Raw genomic sequence first — 16,578 nt, 5'->3', positions numbered from 1 at the left:
TGACGGTTTTCCATAAACTGTAGTTGCTTGAAAAAAGAGTAAGAAATGTGTAAAGAGTAGGACAAAATGTTGGTGTTATATTTTCCATTAACAAGATTTATGGATTATCTCAGACAAAAAAATATATTATACAAAATCATATCTGGCTTTGAATGCTAATGAACTCTGCATGCCATCAGATGAAAAAAAGGGTGCTCCAACTAATCCAAGTAGTGATCCAGTGGACACATGATCTGGTCATCTGGTGAGGCAGAGGCTTCCACAAAATACAATCTGCAGCATGGTGTGCCATCTTCCGGATTTTTTTCCATTGATCTTGGCAGTCTCCTCAGTTTATCAAATAGGTTCTCTGGGTGACTTAGCAGCCCAAAATGTGCTTGCGGATCTCCAATTTGTGACAGTGTTACCTTAGAGAACCCAATAGAAGGCAGCAGGAGGTCAGGACTGTCATGGTAGAAATGGTATATTGTCGGGGAGAGCGATGTTGCATTCTTGTTCATGAAGTCGGCCAGGAGCACTGTGCAGGCTGAGGACCGGCTGGCTGCAATGGTTTCGAGGACTTGCATTGCATCTGCATGGTGAAGGTAATAGATGATGCCTTCGAGCACCCATATGGTGTTCCTTTCAGGAACATACCCACAGCTCTGCAGCTTTGTTACCCAGTCTCCATCCTGTATGTTGGCAGGAACCCTATTCAATGATTTTGCCATCAGGGTGAGTTTCTGGTAATTTGCGGAACTCATTGCTTCGTGCAGAAGATCAGATTTCATTTCTAGGAGCTCCGGGAAATCAAGTTCAAATACCATGCATTCCTTTAGGCAGTTCAGTCGATAAGCTCTCGCGTCCATCCCTGAAAAAAAGAGAGTATAATTTGGTGATCAGAATGAGCCTTTTCTTGAGGTGAACCTATCTGCAGATGACGATGCTTGTTGTGATACAAATTTCAACTCAACCTGCTTCATCTACCGCAAAATTTAGCATTCTTGCTCCATAAATTTTATACTACATTTATTTAAAAACACTAGAAGTTCAAATGTATGGTTCACCAGAATTTTTGAGCCTAGAGGTTTCAGTGATGTCATTACATCCAATGAAACCTCCTAGAATGTATTTCTACAGCTCAGTTATTTCGTCGTGGAAAGTGAGGGTATGCCTTGTTCTACCTGTTCCGTTCAATTCCAGAAGACATCAAATTGTTCAAGGATAGCATTGTCAGATCTTAAGGTCTGACCCGCTCTCAATTGTTCATGTACCCAAAGTTTGCTTCTGGGTTCCAATTACTCCATATGAACTCACGAATATCAGGTGAAATTAATCTGTTTCTGAAGCCTTTTGTTATATGCAGTGTTGAGACCGCTAGCTGCAAGCCAAAAGTTTTTTTGGTAGGATACAAGCCAAAAGTTTCCTGGTCGCGTACGAGCTGTTAGCTTGATGGTCGTTCCTCCGGTTGGGAGGCCACCCGCGCCAGCGTTCGAAACCCCAGTTCCGCAGTGTCGCATCGGAGTAAAAAAAAATACCACTACCTGTGCTATTTAACAGAAAATAGTGCAGGCGAGAGGCGCGTCCTCGTTATTAGTGGCACGTTTTGGATAGCTGGAGTTCAACCCTGCGGAAGAGGAAACTTCTATCTTTCATGTCAAACCTTGGAGAAAATCTTTCCCCATGGGTCGAGTTTTTAAAAGTTTCCTGGTCTACATCATGCTAACTGCCAACTGATGAGACCAGCTGAAGGGCAGTACCACAGTAGACACCGGCATCATCAAGGACACAAATATCAGTGTGTTGAGTGTGATTTGGTCTATCTGTAGTCTGGACAAAATAGCTACTGGACATGCTTGCATCAAAATGCTGCAGCCCAGGATAGCTCTCTTCTTGCTGTAGTGTGGCCGGGTGTCTTCATTCCGAGCCACAATTGTTTATTGTTTTTCTTTTGTTTTTTTATGTACACGCGAGATGATCGTCTCCTGTGTGTACTGTATATATACAATACAACTACATGTTTTTCTACAAACAATTATTTGATAAGGACACAGGTCCCTTTTCCTTCGTGCGATCGTGTCCAACAGTGGGGACCTGGGGCTCAAGTTTCGCGCCACAGATAAAATGGGCAGCGTGGAAGAAGACCAGCCAAGTCATTTACATTTAGAGAAAATGCTGCTCATGAATTAGGCTCCTAGTTTTGAAGTATGCGTTTTTGTTTCGGGTTTTTGCCAGACTGCCAAACAATAGTTACAAAGACCAAAGTGCCAATGCCATGTGAATCCTACAGCCAGGTTGCAGGGGTAACTTCGTCCTTTTAGTGGCACGGATCCAAATTAAAATTGATAGAAATTTGAACTCTATACAGGCAAGTGTATGCACCTTCAGCTGCAGTGTCATTCTTCACAATAACAGTCGTAACAACACGAACTACGTTCAGGCAGGTCACTTAATTACGAATAACGAATTAGGGCCTGTTTAGATCATGCCGTAAAGGCAAATTTTTTTTGCAAAAACGGCGTTTTTGTCTTTACGCATCTAAACGGCCTGGCGTATTTTTTTTTTTTGGCATTTGGGCCCTGTAAACGCAAAATTTTTTTGCGACGGAATCTTGCCAATTTGAAGTACTAAATGAAGTCTATTTACAAAACTTTTTGCACAGATGGGCTGTAAATCGCGAGACGAATCTAATGATGCTAATTAATCCATGATTAAGCAATATTTAGCGGATGGTTACTGTAGCATCACTATTGCAAACACATGGATTAAGTAGGCTCATTAGATTCGTCTCGCGATTTACAGCCCATCCATGTAAAAAGTTTTGTAAATAGACTTTATTTAGTACTTCAAATTGGCAAGATTCCTTCGAAAACTTTGAGTTTACGGCTTTTTTGCGTTTACGGGGTGGGAGCCGTAAACGCAAAAACTTGTAAAATTTTACAGCCCCCATTTTACGTTTACACCTTTTTGCGTTTACAGAGCATCTAAACAGCCCTTAGAAGCCGGCCGGCACAGGTTCGAGATCAGTACTATGAACAAGAAGAATGCATGGGTCTCACGGATCGATCGTGCATGCAAAAAGCCGGCGCTGAGATATTTAATTTGAGTTTTACGTAGCACGAACCTGCACCGAGGATGACGACCTGAGGGTCGCCGCCGAGCTCGTCGACGGCGGCCTCGATGCGGGCGTCGAACCAGAGCGTCCGCACGGCGATCATGACGCCGTGCACCTCCCGCGCGCCGGCGCGCTCGTCGCGGCGCATCTTCTCGTGCAGGCCCCTGAGGTAGCGCTCCCCGGCCAGCACCGCGGCGGCCGGGTCGCGCACCGCGCGGGCCCACAGCGCCCGCGCTGCCGCCGTCTGGCACGCGCTCTGCAGCACGGGCCCCCACTCCGCCTCCACCCGCGCGTGCAGCGCCCGCACGCCCTCCGGCGCCAGCTGCGCCATCACCGCCGCGAACTCCCGCTCGCCTTCTTCTTCTTCTCCTCCTTCTCGTCCCTCCTCACCTCCAACGCCGCCTTTGTCGCCCTCCGACGCCGCGTCGCCATTCATGCACGGCGACGGCGCCTCCCTCTCCTCCTCCTCTTCCTTCTCCGGCTTCGACGACGACGACGACATGGCCGGCCGCCGGCGCTCTCCTCCGAGCCTGGGCAAGGGCGCGCGCGCGGCCACACAATGTGTAGCGGCTAGCTCGCTTTATATGGATGCTCGGGCTGGCGCAGCACCAGCAGATTAAAGCAAGAGCTGGTTCACCATACTCTACCAGAAAAGCAGCGTCGTAGGCGTGTGATCTCCAACGAACATGGCTAAGCTGTTGCTGTACACGATGGTTGGTTTTGTATGGAGAGTGGGAAAGGCGGGAGCCGGAGGGGAAGAGATAAGAAAAAGGAGGACCACACGTACGCGACCCTGGGCAGCCGGTTTGCGCGCCTGCGCCCGGGGGGGGCATGGGTGGCGCGTGATTTTCCGGCGGGGTTACGCCGCCTCGCTTCGTACGTGCGCGCTGGCCGATCGGACTGTAGCGCGACGGCGACGGGCGGCGGCGGCGAGCGCGCGCGCGCGGGCGGGCGATGTGGTGTGCTCGTATTAATTAGTTGGCGCGGGGGAGGACCAGCAGAGTCGGAGTAGACTGGCGCTGTCGCGGCCGGGGGCAAGGAGAGGACAAGCACGTGCGCGCGGGGTGCCGCCGGCGCCGGCCGTGGCGAGGTGCCGACCCGGTCGAACCGATCGCGCAGTTGGAGCTGGAGATCGACGACGACGAGCCCGGGCCCGCTTAGCTCAGCTGGTGCACATTTTCACGCTACGGGCGATTGATTGTGCTAGCTGTGCGCGTGTTGGATTTTAGATGAACGGGATTCTTGCCCAGCCTTTTCAGGAAGATCAACAAGTATCAGTTCAGTACACACAGAAGAAAAGGAACTCGGTGCAGACTACAGATCACGGAGGCGATGCTTGGGGCAACAGATTTTCAGTCGCGTACCGCAGGATTCACGGTGATTTCTATCTCTTCATGAGTTCATGTGCAATCGATTGGTGCACCGAGGTGCCGGTGTTCCTGTTCTTGGGCCGATTGGGTGAATCGAACCGTAGTGATTCAGCCATTCAGGGGCAGAGAGACCATCCACATCCACCTAACCTACCTGCTGGTGGCCTGTCCTCCTCGCTCAGTGACTCGCCACATTTCTCTCCGTAATTCAAATCGAACAAAATTCAGAGCAATTAGTATTCCTTTCTCCGTCAGAGGGGTCGTTCTTTACTTCGGAGCAACAATTTAGTGCTGGAAATGCACAAAAAGGATTTTTTTGAACACACAAATTATAACGAAATATAAGATTCTATACTGTTTACTGAACCACAGGTTCTGCTCTTTTTTTTTGAAAAATAAGGTTCTGCTTCAGGTGCCAATTTTTGAGTGGAAGACAATCACAGTAATAACAGGCTACAGTAACATACTAACAGCAAAGAATAACTGCTGCTCGACTGCTCCCTACTCCCCCAGTTGGCTAGTCCTGTCCCAACTGCTGCCGCTGCCACTCTGCTTCTTCTCTTGGCTTCTCCCAGCCTCCAGCCCTCCTCGGCTCCGCCTCCAAGGGTCCACGCCAACCACTCGCACCGACAGCCTCGCCCCCACCAACTCACCGCCCCACCGCCCGCCGCCGCATGACGGTGGCCCGCGGCCCGCCCGGCCGCCCCTCCTCCGCGCTCCTGGGCTGCTGGCGCCGCCGCCCCCCGCTGGGCTTCGGCGCCAAGGTCGGCATCGCCGTCGCGCTCGGCCTCTCCTTCGCCATCATCTGGACCTCCGTCTCCCCGACCTCCTCCTCCCAGCAGATCTCCACTGAGCGATCCTCCTTCGCCGCCGAAGTTGCCGCTCCACCAACCGCCTCCCACAATCGTACCAGCACCACCGCCGACGGCGGGCATGCTCACCGGAAGCCTCGCCCCGTCCCGCACAGCCACAAGAAGCTCCATCCTGCTCCGTCCGGATCTCATGCCCACCCCCATCGCGCCAATGCCACCGCCTCGCCGGATGCCGCCGCTGCAAAGGCCGATCACTCCGAGCCTTCTCCAATAACCGACCCAGAGCCTAATGAGAAGGAGCCGGAGCCGGAGCAGGAACAGGGGCAGGAGCCAGACATGGAGATGGAGCCGGAGCAGGAGGCAGAGCTGCCTATGCCCGAGGAAAGCGGGGGCAACTCGGGGAAGGCGCCTGCAGAGGGGGAGGAGGAGAAGCCGCCGCAGCTGGAATTGGAAGAGGAGCACGGTGAGGGTGACGGCGACGAGGATTTTGAGGTGGCGAAGAAGAAGGCTCCGAGTAAGAAGAGAAAGCTTCCACCTTTGTTCAGCTCTAGTGCACATTACCACTGGAAGCATTGCGGTGCCAAGAGTGGCTACCACTATATCCCTTGCGTGGATTTCGACGGGGATGGGAGCCAGAGGCACCATGAACGCAGCTGCCCAAGGTCGCCTGTGATGTGCCTGGTGTCGCTGCCAAAGGATTATAAACATCCTGCACCATGGCCGGAGAGGAAGGACAAGGTGAGGACCATAATTCACGTTTCAAGCAAAGGAGTTGATCATAATCAGACATGAGTAACTTTGATTGATTTATTGCTGAGGTTGTTCTTGTGGTGAATTTTGATGCCTGAAGGTTTGGTATGGGAATGTTGCACATCCTAGATTGTCAAATTATGTTAAGGGCCACAACTGGCTGAACCACAGTGGTGACTACTTGATGTTCCCACCAGACGAATGGGAGTTCAAAGGTGGAGCAAGACATTATGTGGAATCAATTGATGAGGTAATTGTTGGACCTTCACATTTGGATCAGATACAAGCTTGTTGTATGCAGAAAAAGCACTTGAATAGTTTCTGCACACTATTTGATAGCTTGCATTGTAAATTAAGTTTATTAAGTTGGCTTATCTTTAGTGAAGGGATGGGATTAGAAATGAAAATACACAAACAATGTTTGGAAAATAGTTACACAACTGTACAAAGTTGGCGCTCGTCTAGGATTGCCCATGCCACTTGGAATGCGGTTAAAGGCTAGGTGTGACTTGTGATGATGGCCTCGCCATTGGGGGATCTAGCTCAGAAAATCATGCTTACTTCATGGCTTATAGCTTTTCTCAATTAATGTATCCTATATGGTAATTTCTAGGCGTCTGCATCATCTTGAGGCCACTTTTTTCCAGTGTTTCAAAGGCGACAGGTGACCCAAGGCGAGCTGTGTACGCCTTATCGCCTAGGCGACAAGGTGTAACTGTTCCCCAAGGCAAGCTGGGTCCGCCTGGACGCCTAGGCGACACCTTTGAAACACTGCTTTTTACGATGTAAGCATGATACTGCGTTCAGCGTCTAGTGAAAATGTTATGTATCCCTAAGGTTCAGTTCTCCTATGCGAACTTATAATGAACTTAATGGACATTAGCCAAAATTTTTATATTGAATATTATTTGTATTTTGAATTCCACCTGGCTTTTAGTTTTATACTGAGTCTTCTAGGCGTTTTGTAATGAATTTAGCTTACTTCTTGGCTTATAGTTTTCCTCGATTAATGTGTCCTGATTCCGATATGGTGATTGCTAGGTGGTTGCATCATCTTGAGTCCATCTTTTACGATAATAGAATGATATTGCATTTAGTGGCATAGCGAAAATGTTATGAATCACAATGGTTCAGTTCTCCTATGTGAACCTATAATGAACTTAGTGGACATTGGTCAAAATTTTATATTGAATATTATTTGTATTTTTAATTCCACCTGCGTTTCATAACGAATCTTCTAGGCATTTACGCATGTTGTATTCTAATGCTTTGCTCAATCTGCACGTGACTTTCTTTTGTCATTCAGATGGCTCCTGACATTGACTGGGGAAAAAATATTCGTATAATATTGGACATTGGATGCAAAAGTGCTGGCTTTGGTATTGCTCTACTTGAGAAAGATGTGATAACACTATCTTTAGGCCTTACAAATGATCAAACAGACCTTGCTCAAGTTGCCCTTGAACGTGGAATCCCTGCAACAGTTGGCAGTTTGGGATCACGAAGATTACCCTTCCCTAGTGGAGCATTTGATGCCATACACTGTGGTGAATGCAACATAGCATGGCATTCTAATGGTACATATGTCTTTTGCTTCATTCCTTTCTTCCGATCATAATTTGACTATCTACTTGCATGTTGAACATTGTATTCCATGATTTAGGTGGAAAACTCCTCCTAGAGATAAATAGAATTCTCCGCCCAGGAGGATACTTCATTATATCAAGCAAAAGTGCTGACCTGGAGAGCGAAGAAGGTATGTAATGGTACAACTATGTAATATATATAGAAAAGAGATAGAATAACACAAATATCAATGCCATTGTAGATTGTACTCTATAGTGTGACTACCTGTGTTTTTTTTCTATCTTGAATCTGGTTCATATTTCTTCCTGTCAACATATTTCTTTCTGCCAATTGACATTTCCCCATTACCTTTTCCTGTTTCAGGAATATCAGCTTCAATGACTGCACTTTGTTGGAATGCAATATCTTACAGTAGTGATGATGTCAGTGAGGTTGGAGTAAAGATATTTCAGCGACCAGCCACAAATGAGGAATATGATCTGAGAGCAAAAAAAGACCCTCCATTTTGTAAGGAAGAGCAGAACAAAGCTAATGCATGGTAACTTGGATCATGGATACTTGGGCTACATCAATATGCTATTAGCCAATGGGTTCGGATGTTTTTCCATACACTAATAAGTTCACTTTTCCCTTTTTTAGGTATACTCACATCAAACATTGCCTGCACAAAGCACCTGTTGGAATTGAAGAAAGAGGTAGTGACTGGCCAGAGGAGTGGCCCAAGAGGCTTGAGAGTTACCCTGAGTGGCTTGGGGACTTGCAAACAAGAGTGGCTGCTGATCATAACCACTGGAAGGCTGTTGTTGAGAAATCATATCTGGATGGATTGGGCATTGACTGGTCAAATATCAGAAATGTAATGGATATGAAGGCTGTATATGGAGGGTATTAATCTCCTATTCTAATCCTCAAATTGCTCTCAACAATATGCACTGTACTTAATACAAGTATTGAAACATCTGATGATTATTTTCTTGCAGATTTGCAGCTGCATTGGCATCTAAAAAGGTTTGGGTCATGAATGTCGTTCCTGTGCATGCTGCAGACACCCTGCCCATGATCTATGAGCGTGGCCTGATTGGTGTCTATCACGATTGGTGTGAGCCATTTAGCACGTATCCAAGGTCATATGATCTTTTACATGCTGACCATTTATTCTCACGCTTGAAGATCAGGTATGCCATGAAAAGTAGCCTTGCTTTGATTTCATACAATTTATTATGGTTTTCGGATTCAAAATAGGGATTTAGTTATCTTGTTCTGGTATTTTTCTTATTTGTCTTTTATCTCATCCAGTTCTTGGAACACATGTAGTTGTAATGAATTCTTAAGGTCCCAACTCTATATCTAAGACATGTCTGCACATATGCTTTATTTATATTACCAGAAAAGCCCTATTATAGTGTAACTAAGTGCAACTCTTGTATTGTGTAGATGTAGGCAACCTGTCGCAATCGTTGTTGAGATGGATCGAATTTTGAGGCCTGGAGGTTGGGCCATTATCAGGGATAAACTTGAGATCCTTGACCCATTGGAGACCATTTTGAAGTCACTACACTGGGAAATTGTCATGACATTCAGAAAGGACAAGGAGGGTATCATGTCTGTAAAGAAAACAACATGGCGGCCATAAGCTAACCTTTGAATTCCAGCCTACCAATTTTTGAGTGATACTGCTGTTGATTCCCTGGATGTCCGATATCATCAACTGTGAATCTGGAATAGATGTACAAAAAATTTGTTCATTCGTTGCACACCACAATATGCTAATCGTCGACAACTATCTGCCGGCAAGTTTAAGCCCAAAACGATGGTTGGTTATGGTTGGCGCTACATTGATTAGTTCCTCTGAAGCAACATCATGTTCGGAGAAAAGTATTCTTGATTATATAGACACTATTGTACAAGATACAAGCTTCGTGTTGTTTCAAAATGTAACAATATGTAAAGATTGTATCACTGAATCAACTGCTTGGTGTTGTTGTAAGTTCCAACAATTTGTAAAGATTCATACACTTGAACATTTGCAGTGTAAATGCGGGCAAGCAGCAAAGTTTTGTAATGTGTATTTCTCTCATGTTGAGCTGTTCTGGTCTTGCATTTGTGCAGCAGAGACCAGCAATTTTCCATAAACTCCTTGCTCATAATATGATCAGCTAGATGCATGGTGATATTCTCATATTCAGCTGTCAGATACTCAGATTGACTCCTTGTTCAAAGGTTAATATGTTATCAGTGTAGCTACTGCAGCCTTTGCGCAAGAATTCCACCTACGATCAAGCATCCAATTCTGAATCTGCACAAATTCACGTTTCTGCATTTTTCTTGGATGAAGATGTCACTAATCACATACATTGGGCCCGCCTACCACGGCCCAAAGGCGAGTTTCCAAAACCCCCAAAACCCAAGGGCCGAACCGGCACCCCCCACAAGCACCGCCGCCGCGATGCCTCCCTCCCCGACGGCGACCACCGCCTCCGCCACCTCCCACCTCGCCCTTCTTTTCCTCCTCTCCTCCTCCTCCCTCTTCTTCTTCTACAAATCTATCCGCCTCCGCCGCAAACCTTCCCCCGCCACCGCCACCGCCACCGGCCCCGCCCGTACCACCATCCCGACCCTCCTCTACGCCTCCGCCACCGGGACCTCCAAGACCCTCGCCGCGCGCCTCTCCGCCCGACTGACCGCCGACGTCGGAGTCCCCGTAAACGCCACCGATGCCACCTCCTTCGACCCCGACGACCTCCCCTCTGTCCCGCTCCTCCTCCTCCTCGTCCCCACCCACGACGGTGGCGCGCCGCCACCCTCCGCGGCCTTCCTCGCTCGCTGGCTCGAGGAGTCCGCCGCTGATTTCCGCGCGGGGGCGCTCCTGCTGTCCGGTCTTCGCTTCGCCGTATTTGGGGTCGGGTCCCGGGCCTATGGAGAGACCTTCAACGCTGCCGCGAGGAGCTTCTCGCGGTGGCTGCGTGCGCTCGGCGCCGTTGAGGTGGTCCCCCTCGGGGAGGGCGATGTGGATGGTGGGGACCTCGAGGCGGTGTTCGAGGAGTGGAGTGGGACAGTGCTGAGGGTCGTGAAGGGGGAGGAGTTGAACGAGGGGGTTGAGGGAGAGAGCGACGGGCTTGATGAGTTGGAATTGGAAGGGGAGGAGTCCGATGTCGACGACGAAGAGGAGGCAGTGTCTGGGGAGATTGACATGGAAGACATTGCTGGGAAGGCGCCGACCAGGATGCAGAACGGGAAGGTGGAGGGTGGTTTGACTAATGGAGGGCAGAATGGTGTGAAGGAGATGGTCACACCAATCATCAGGACGAGCTTAGAGAAACAGGTGAGTATTTCTTATACATTCTAATATACACAGACTACTATCCTTATTGCACATTTGTATTTGGAGCTATTAGGGGCTTAGGGCACTGGATAATCTCCAGCGTTCATTGAAAGGGAAAATGACACGATTTTATCATGTGTGATGGGCACGTAGTTATGTGCCTGGCATTGATCATATAAATAAGAGACCAGAGCAATTTTATTTTTTTGGAAGTTTGAGGATTGATGAATATTATTAATTACAACCATGTCCTGGAAGTAGTTTCCTTGTATAATTTCATTTAACTATCTTGCAAATGCTAATATAGTGAATGTATTCTGTGGAATAATTAATCCTCTTATTATAAGGGATTTGAGAAACAGGAAAGCAACTAAATATCATTGAGATGCTTCTGATTAAGACTTCAGGACAATTCATAGGGATGCCCAGACTCATGTTGGTGAACCCTAAGGTTGCTGCTGCTTTTGCTGTTGCAGTATTGTGTTCTTGCATGATTTGGGTGGCATACTTTGATGAATGTTTGATACTCCCTCTGTTTCATATTAGTTATCATTCTAGGTTTATCCTAAATCAAACATTTCTGTCTTTAACTACCAATTTCTAAAATTCGTATAGTTTAACATAATAAGATTCATGCTTTTAGATTCACCATGAGAAATGCTTTCAAAATATATTATTCATAATTTCATATGTTGTTAAACTATTATGGTTTTCTAGGAATTGATGGTCAAAGATAGAAATGTTTGACTGGGAACAAAGAATGACAACTAATTCCAAACGGAGAGAGTATTTTATAATTATTATCTTTAGTTGGCGTGTCAGGTTTATGTATTTCCATGCTGCATGTAGTTGGGGCCTATATTTATAGTATACCAATCCAAATTTTGTGTGCGTTGCAGGGTTACAAAATTCTTGGTTCTCATAGTGGAGTGAAGATTTGTAGATGGACTAAGTCACAGCTCCGAGGCCGTGGAGGGTGTTATAAGCATTCATTTTATGGCATAGAGAGTCACAGGTGAACCTTTTGCTTATGCAACAGTAATTTGAGTGCTTGTAAATTAGATAGCCTGGCTTTGCAAGTAGTTTTATTTTAAATCTTAATTCATCAATATTTACTGCTTATGCACTGGATCGCAAAAACCATAATTAATTTTATATTGGGAAAATGTATTGACAGCCTTGATAATTTGCTTCTTGTTTATATGATCATTTGGCAGATGCATGGAGGCAACTCCAAGTTTGGCTTGTGCAAATAAATGTGTATTTTGTTGGAGACATCACACAAATCCTGTTGGAAAAAGTTGGAAATGGAAGATGGATGACCCACTTGACATTGTAAATGCCGCAATTGATCAACACACTAAGATGGTTAAGCAAATGAAAGGTGTACCAGGTGTGTACGCTTACGCTCACCCATAGAACTACATCAGTGGGCATATCATACCGCTCAAACAAAAAACTCCAGGGCAGAGTATGGACGTGCATTAGTGCCATAGCCTGGCGTCCATGGTTTAGAGATATACCATCTATCATCATTAGTCTATCTGTTTGTTTTCTTAATTGTTAAGTTAGCTGATTGATTAGGCAAATCAAGTTGGTTAGCTAAGGTCATTAGTTTGTTAATGGTTTTGCTAAATCATCAACTTCAGGCAGATTGGACCACACGGTTATTCCCAATGCCTGCAAATGTTTCTTGTTTGAACTAGAAATAACTTGAAGAAAGCTTACATCCATATGCGTGTATCCTTGTAAAAACACTCACCATTATCTTGTTTGGAAGAGGGGAAGTGTTCTAGGAATTCTCAGGTAGTTCACATTTATACTAAATAATCCTAAGGATTTTGTGTCAAAAGAAAATCCTAAGGATTTACTTCCTAAAACCCCCGTTCCCTAATGGATTATAGGGACCATGAAATGTGCAGCCTCTGTTAATAATTTTAGCATGACTGTAAGCTTTATGTCAAGCAACCTATGCCTGACATTAATGTTATTCAGTTCTAGAATGTTTCAGGTTATCATAATTTTTTCTGCAGTCTTTATTGGATAAGAATACTGTTCTTGCACTTTCAGGAGTAAAGCCGGAAAAACTAGAAGAGGGTCTATCACCTAGGCATTGTGCATTATCTCTGGTTGGTGAACCAATAATGTACCCTGAGATAAATGCTCTGGTTGATGAGCTGCACCGCAGGCACATATCTACGTTTCTGGTTACAAATGCTCAATTTCCTGAAAAGATTAAGATGTTGAAACCAATCACTCAGGTCATATTCTCAATACATTGCACTAAGTTCCAGATCTTTGTATTTGAATACTCAATGTAACTTCTAAAGAATACTGACAGTATCAATATGTTCGCAGCTGTATGTCAGTGTGGATGCAGCTACAAAAGAAAGCTTGAAAGCTGTTGACAGGCCACTGTTTTCAGACTTTTGGGAGCGTTTCCTGGTATAGAAGTAGAAAATTTCCAGATACACATCATCAATGTATGGTCTACAAATACTAACTGTATTTCTTTGTGTCCTGCTTTGGCATCTCACTAGGATTCACTCAAGTCTCTGCATGAGAAAGATCAACGGACAGTTTACCGACTGACGCTGGTTAAGGGCTGGAATGCAGAAGAGATAGATGCATATGCAAAATTGCTAAACCTTGGCCAACCTGATTTCATCGAAATCAAGGGTGTGACATACTGTGGCTCGTAGGTGTCATTTTTATTTATTTTTGCTCACTGATTATGACTTGGCGTTTTCGGTTGCTGATTGTCATGTTACATTTGTTATGATAATGCTTACAGGTCTGCAACTTCAAAGTTGACAATGGAGAATGTACCCTGGCACTCTGATGTAAAGGAATTCTCCGAGGTTTTGGCATCAAAAAGCGGTGGTGTCTACGAAGTAGCATGTGAGCATGCTCATTCATGCTGTGTCCTACTTGCAAAGGTAGATAAGTTCAAGATCAACGGCAAATGGCATACCTGGATAGATTATGACCGATTCCATGAACTGGTGAGTTTCCTGAACAACTACTTTGTGGTACAGGCGTACAGCTTAGGAGATAATCCCAGCTCTTGAATTGACATTCATTCGCCAATACAGGTGATATCTGGAGAACCTTTTAAGAGCCAAGATTACATGGCTGTGACGCCCTCATGGGCAGTCTATGGTGCAGAGGAAGGTGGGTTCGATCCGGATCAATCTCGTTTCAAGAAGGAAAGGCGCCACGGAACTGCTGCGCTCAAAGGTTGATCTTCTTGAGAAGACATGGGCCTGCTACTTCCGAAGACTGACTTATGTTATTTCTTTGTAGACGCTAGAATTTCGGAAGCAAGAATTTTGGAGTGTTGAGCTTCCAAAGTCGTGTATTTCTGTTTGTTGCGTGAATTAGTTTTCAAAGATACGTTTTTGATTGATTTTATTGGCACATGCGTCTTTTTCCTGATGTAGCGATGATGGTGCGAATTTAAGATTTTTGAAAACCAGCGAACACCGAAGTTGTTGACGGATGTCTCTCCTCTACGGTACTGCAGGGGGACTTGCGTGCTGATGCGTGGGTCCGATTGCAGTGGAGCCTGCATGCATGTTAGTGAGGGAGAGTCCTTCTATGCAGCACAGTGCTGCATAGGAACTACTTCCGAAGTTGGCATATCCAGGGCCTTTGGAATCAACTATGGGTTAGAAAACGCACGAGCAGGACGGCATTGGAATGAATATCATGCACTGTAAATAATATTGAAACAATATTGCTGGAGGTTGAGTCCATCATCACTCACTAGTCACCAGCTAGCGAGTTGGTGTGCCGTATAAACTAAGAGAAGCATAGAACGATAAAACTAAATAGCCAGATGTAGATGTGCTTCTATTTTTATTTTCTCTTTTCATTCGTCAAAATTAAATCTGCCTCCTCCTACGTATGCGTCTCCTCCTTCTAAATAACCTCCGTGTGTTGTCGAGCCGCTCTGTCGTGACATACTAGAAAGCCGAGCCACGCCATGGGCTGTGAAACGGACCACTAACGTCTCTTCCACATGATGTACCTCATATTTTTAGCATGTAATTGTTCGTGTTCTGTTTCTTGTACTGAATTGCGTCTTTTAATAGACTTCATGTTTGACATATGATCAGTTTTTGTACTTTGTTTACTATTTGCACAAAGAATGAAAGATGTTGAACCACTACAATAATATAAGATTAGTGCAAAATTCTGGTGTAACCATAAGCTGTCATTGGCTATAATCAAGTGACGCAAAATACCTTTTGGATCAAATGTAACAAATTTCCATGCATCACTTTATTTATCGTATAGCAGTATACAAACAAAAAAAAGTAATTAACTGTGAAGACTTGCTGGCAGAACTGTATCTTAAAAAATATTAGTGTGAAGCTCTTGGTTAATATATTTCAAATTATCTTTAGTAGCTTCTGTATTCATGCAAGTGGCTTCTTCATAGTACATTTGACACTATCCCTGCTGGCAACACCTGAAAATGCACATTACATAAGCAGGATGGTAAGTGGGCTTGTTGTACCTCGTTTCTGTCATCACGGACATCATAGGATGGGACATAAAATTTGCAATGGCAAATTGTCATAAATTAGAGCAAAATGATCATGACGAAAGAAGCAGCATATACACGAGGGGAAAGCTTAAAGGAACATTGTCAGGGTGCTGCACAGACTGCCTCCTGCAAGGAAATGACAGTTTCACTATTGAAATAGTACTGAGGGAGCTTAGTTTCACTTCTGCTCGATCATGCTTCAAGAGGGGACGGGATTAGCTAAAATTATAATACCCATAGATGCCTGGATTGCTCAATTCCATGCAACTCAGAAAATGTTAAGATATCATTAGCTCTCTTCAGCACACCTTTCATAGGTTCGCCTGCATTTTATCTCATCTATATGACATCCTAATCCCACTCACACTGTCCATCCAAATATCACTAAGGTGGAGAAGATGATTAGTAGAAAGGCACACAGAAGTAAGGCAACATCAGGGCAAACAGATCGATGTGTTTTCTATTTAGTCTTGCACAATGCATATATCAGTTTGCTTGTGTTTATCCTCAGCATGAATCTTTTTCACTTCAATTTCTTGTATGTCTTTAGCATACTGCTTCAGTGTATCTGCTCATTCGCTTATGAAAAAATGTAAATAAAAGCAAATACAGTATAATAGGTACAAAATATTATTCAACGTTCATAATCTATGTTATTATATCTATTTGCAAAGATCTACACTATGAGTTTTTTTTACCCCTGCTAGTAATCCTAGCAAAAAAGCATTTCACTGTTCAAATATTTCGAGATGGTTTGGTCCTTGATAAAGTGATATAATTTGCATCGTGGGAAACTGTAGTTAAAACTAATTTTTAAATGTGTGCAGTTATGTAAATCAAACCTCTGAGATTGATATATACCATAATTTTGTTTGACAAAACAGAGGTGCTCTATGTAAGAGGTACGTAGCATGATAAGATGCTGAGTTTTAGAGATAAATATATAAAACTCCAAAATAGCTTCCACTGTGAGAGCAATGACCTAAGGTCTAAATTATGGATACACCCTAAATACCAAAATATCGTGCTAGGCAGTTGGCCGTGAGCACTGTGAAAGTCAAATAAAAATTGCAGATATATGAATATTA

At 44.8% G+C, this 16,578-nt stretch overlaps 2 protein-coding genes across 2 annotated transcripts; one reads left to right on the top strand and one right to left on the bottom strand.

Annotated features, from left to right (window-relative positions):
• Positions 1-57: 57 nt before the first annotated feature.
• Positions 58-4,019, bottom strand: LOC112877107. The gene is made up of 2 exons (XM_025941314.1): positions 3,104-4,019; positions 58-850 (listed from the first exon to the last, which is right to left on the bottom strand). Exons 1-2 carry the CDS (start codon positions 3,594-3,596, stop codon positions 201-203), a joined length of 1,143 nt encoding a protein of 380 aa, XP_025797099.1. The 5' UTR covers positions 3,597-4,019; the 3' UTR covers positions 58-200.
• Positions 4,020-4,976: 957 nt separating this feature from the next.
• LOC112876845 lies at positions 4,977-14,377 on the top strand. The gene is made up of 16 exons (XM_025941023.1): positions 4,977-6,014; positions 6,127-6,276; positions 7,333-7,603; positions 7,690-7,782; positions 7,977-8,151; positions 8,253-8,498; positions 8,594-8,788; positions 9,048-9,243; positions 9,850-10,935; positions 11,835-11,950; positions 12,153-12,328; positions 13,006-13,196; positions 13,294-13,380; positions 13,476-13,633; positions 13,730-13,940; positions 14,031-14,377. Exons 1-16 carry the CDS (start codon positions 5,139-5,141, stop codon positions 14,178-14,180), a joined length of 4,377 nt encoding a protein of 1,458 aa, XP_025796808.1. The 5' UTR covers positions 4,977-5,138; the 3' UTR covers positions 14,181-14,377.
• Positions 14,378-16,578: the final 2,201 nt, after the last annotated feature.

This window comes from Panicum hallii, chromosome 9 (assembly GCF_002211085.1).
Source record: "Panicum hallii strain FIL2 chromosome 9, PHallii_v3.1, whole genome shotgun sequence".
In the NCBI taxonomy this organism is placed as follows: Eukaryota; Viridiplantae; Streptophyta; class Magnoliopsida; order Poales; family Poaceae; genus Panicum; species Panicum hallii.
This window is presented reverse-complemented; position numbering and strand designations above follow the sequence as displayed.

Coding starts and splice junctions, on each gene's coding strand:
- LOC112877107 (XM_025941314.1), bottom strand. CDS start 3,596: ATGTCGTCGTCGTCGTCGAAGCCGGAGAAGGAAGAGGAGGAGGAGAGG. Junction 851..3,103: donor GGTCGTCATCCTCGGTGCAG/GTTCGTGCTACG, acceptor TCTTTTTTTCAG/GGATGGACGCGAGAGCTTAT.
- LOC112876845 (XM_025941023.1), top strand. CDS start 5,139: ATGACGGTGGCCCGCGGCCCGCCCGGCCGCCCCTCCTCCGCGCTCCTG. Junction 13,197..13,293: donor TGTTGAAACCAATCACTCAG/GTCATATTCTCA, acceptor ATATGTTCGCAG/CTGTATGTCAGTGTGGATGC. Junction 13,634..13,729: donor GGTGTGACATACTGTGGCTC/GTAGGTGTCATT, acceptor TAATGCTTACAG/GTCTGCAACTTCAAAGTTGA.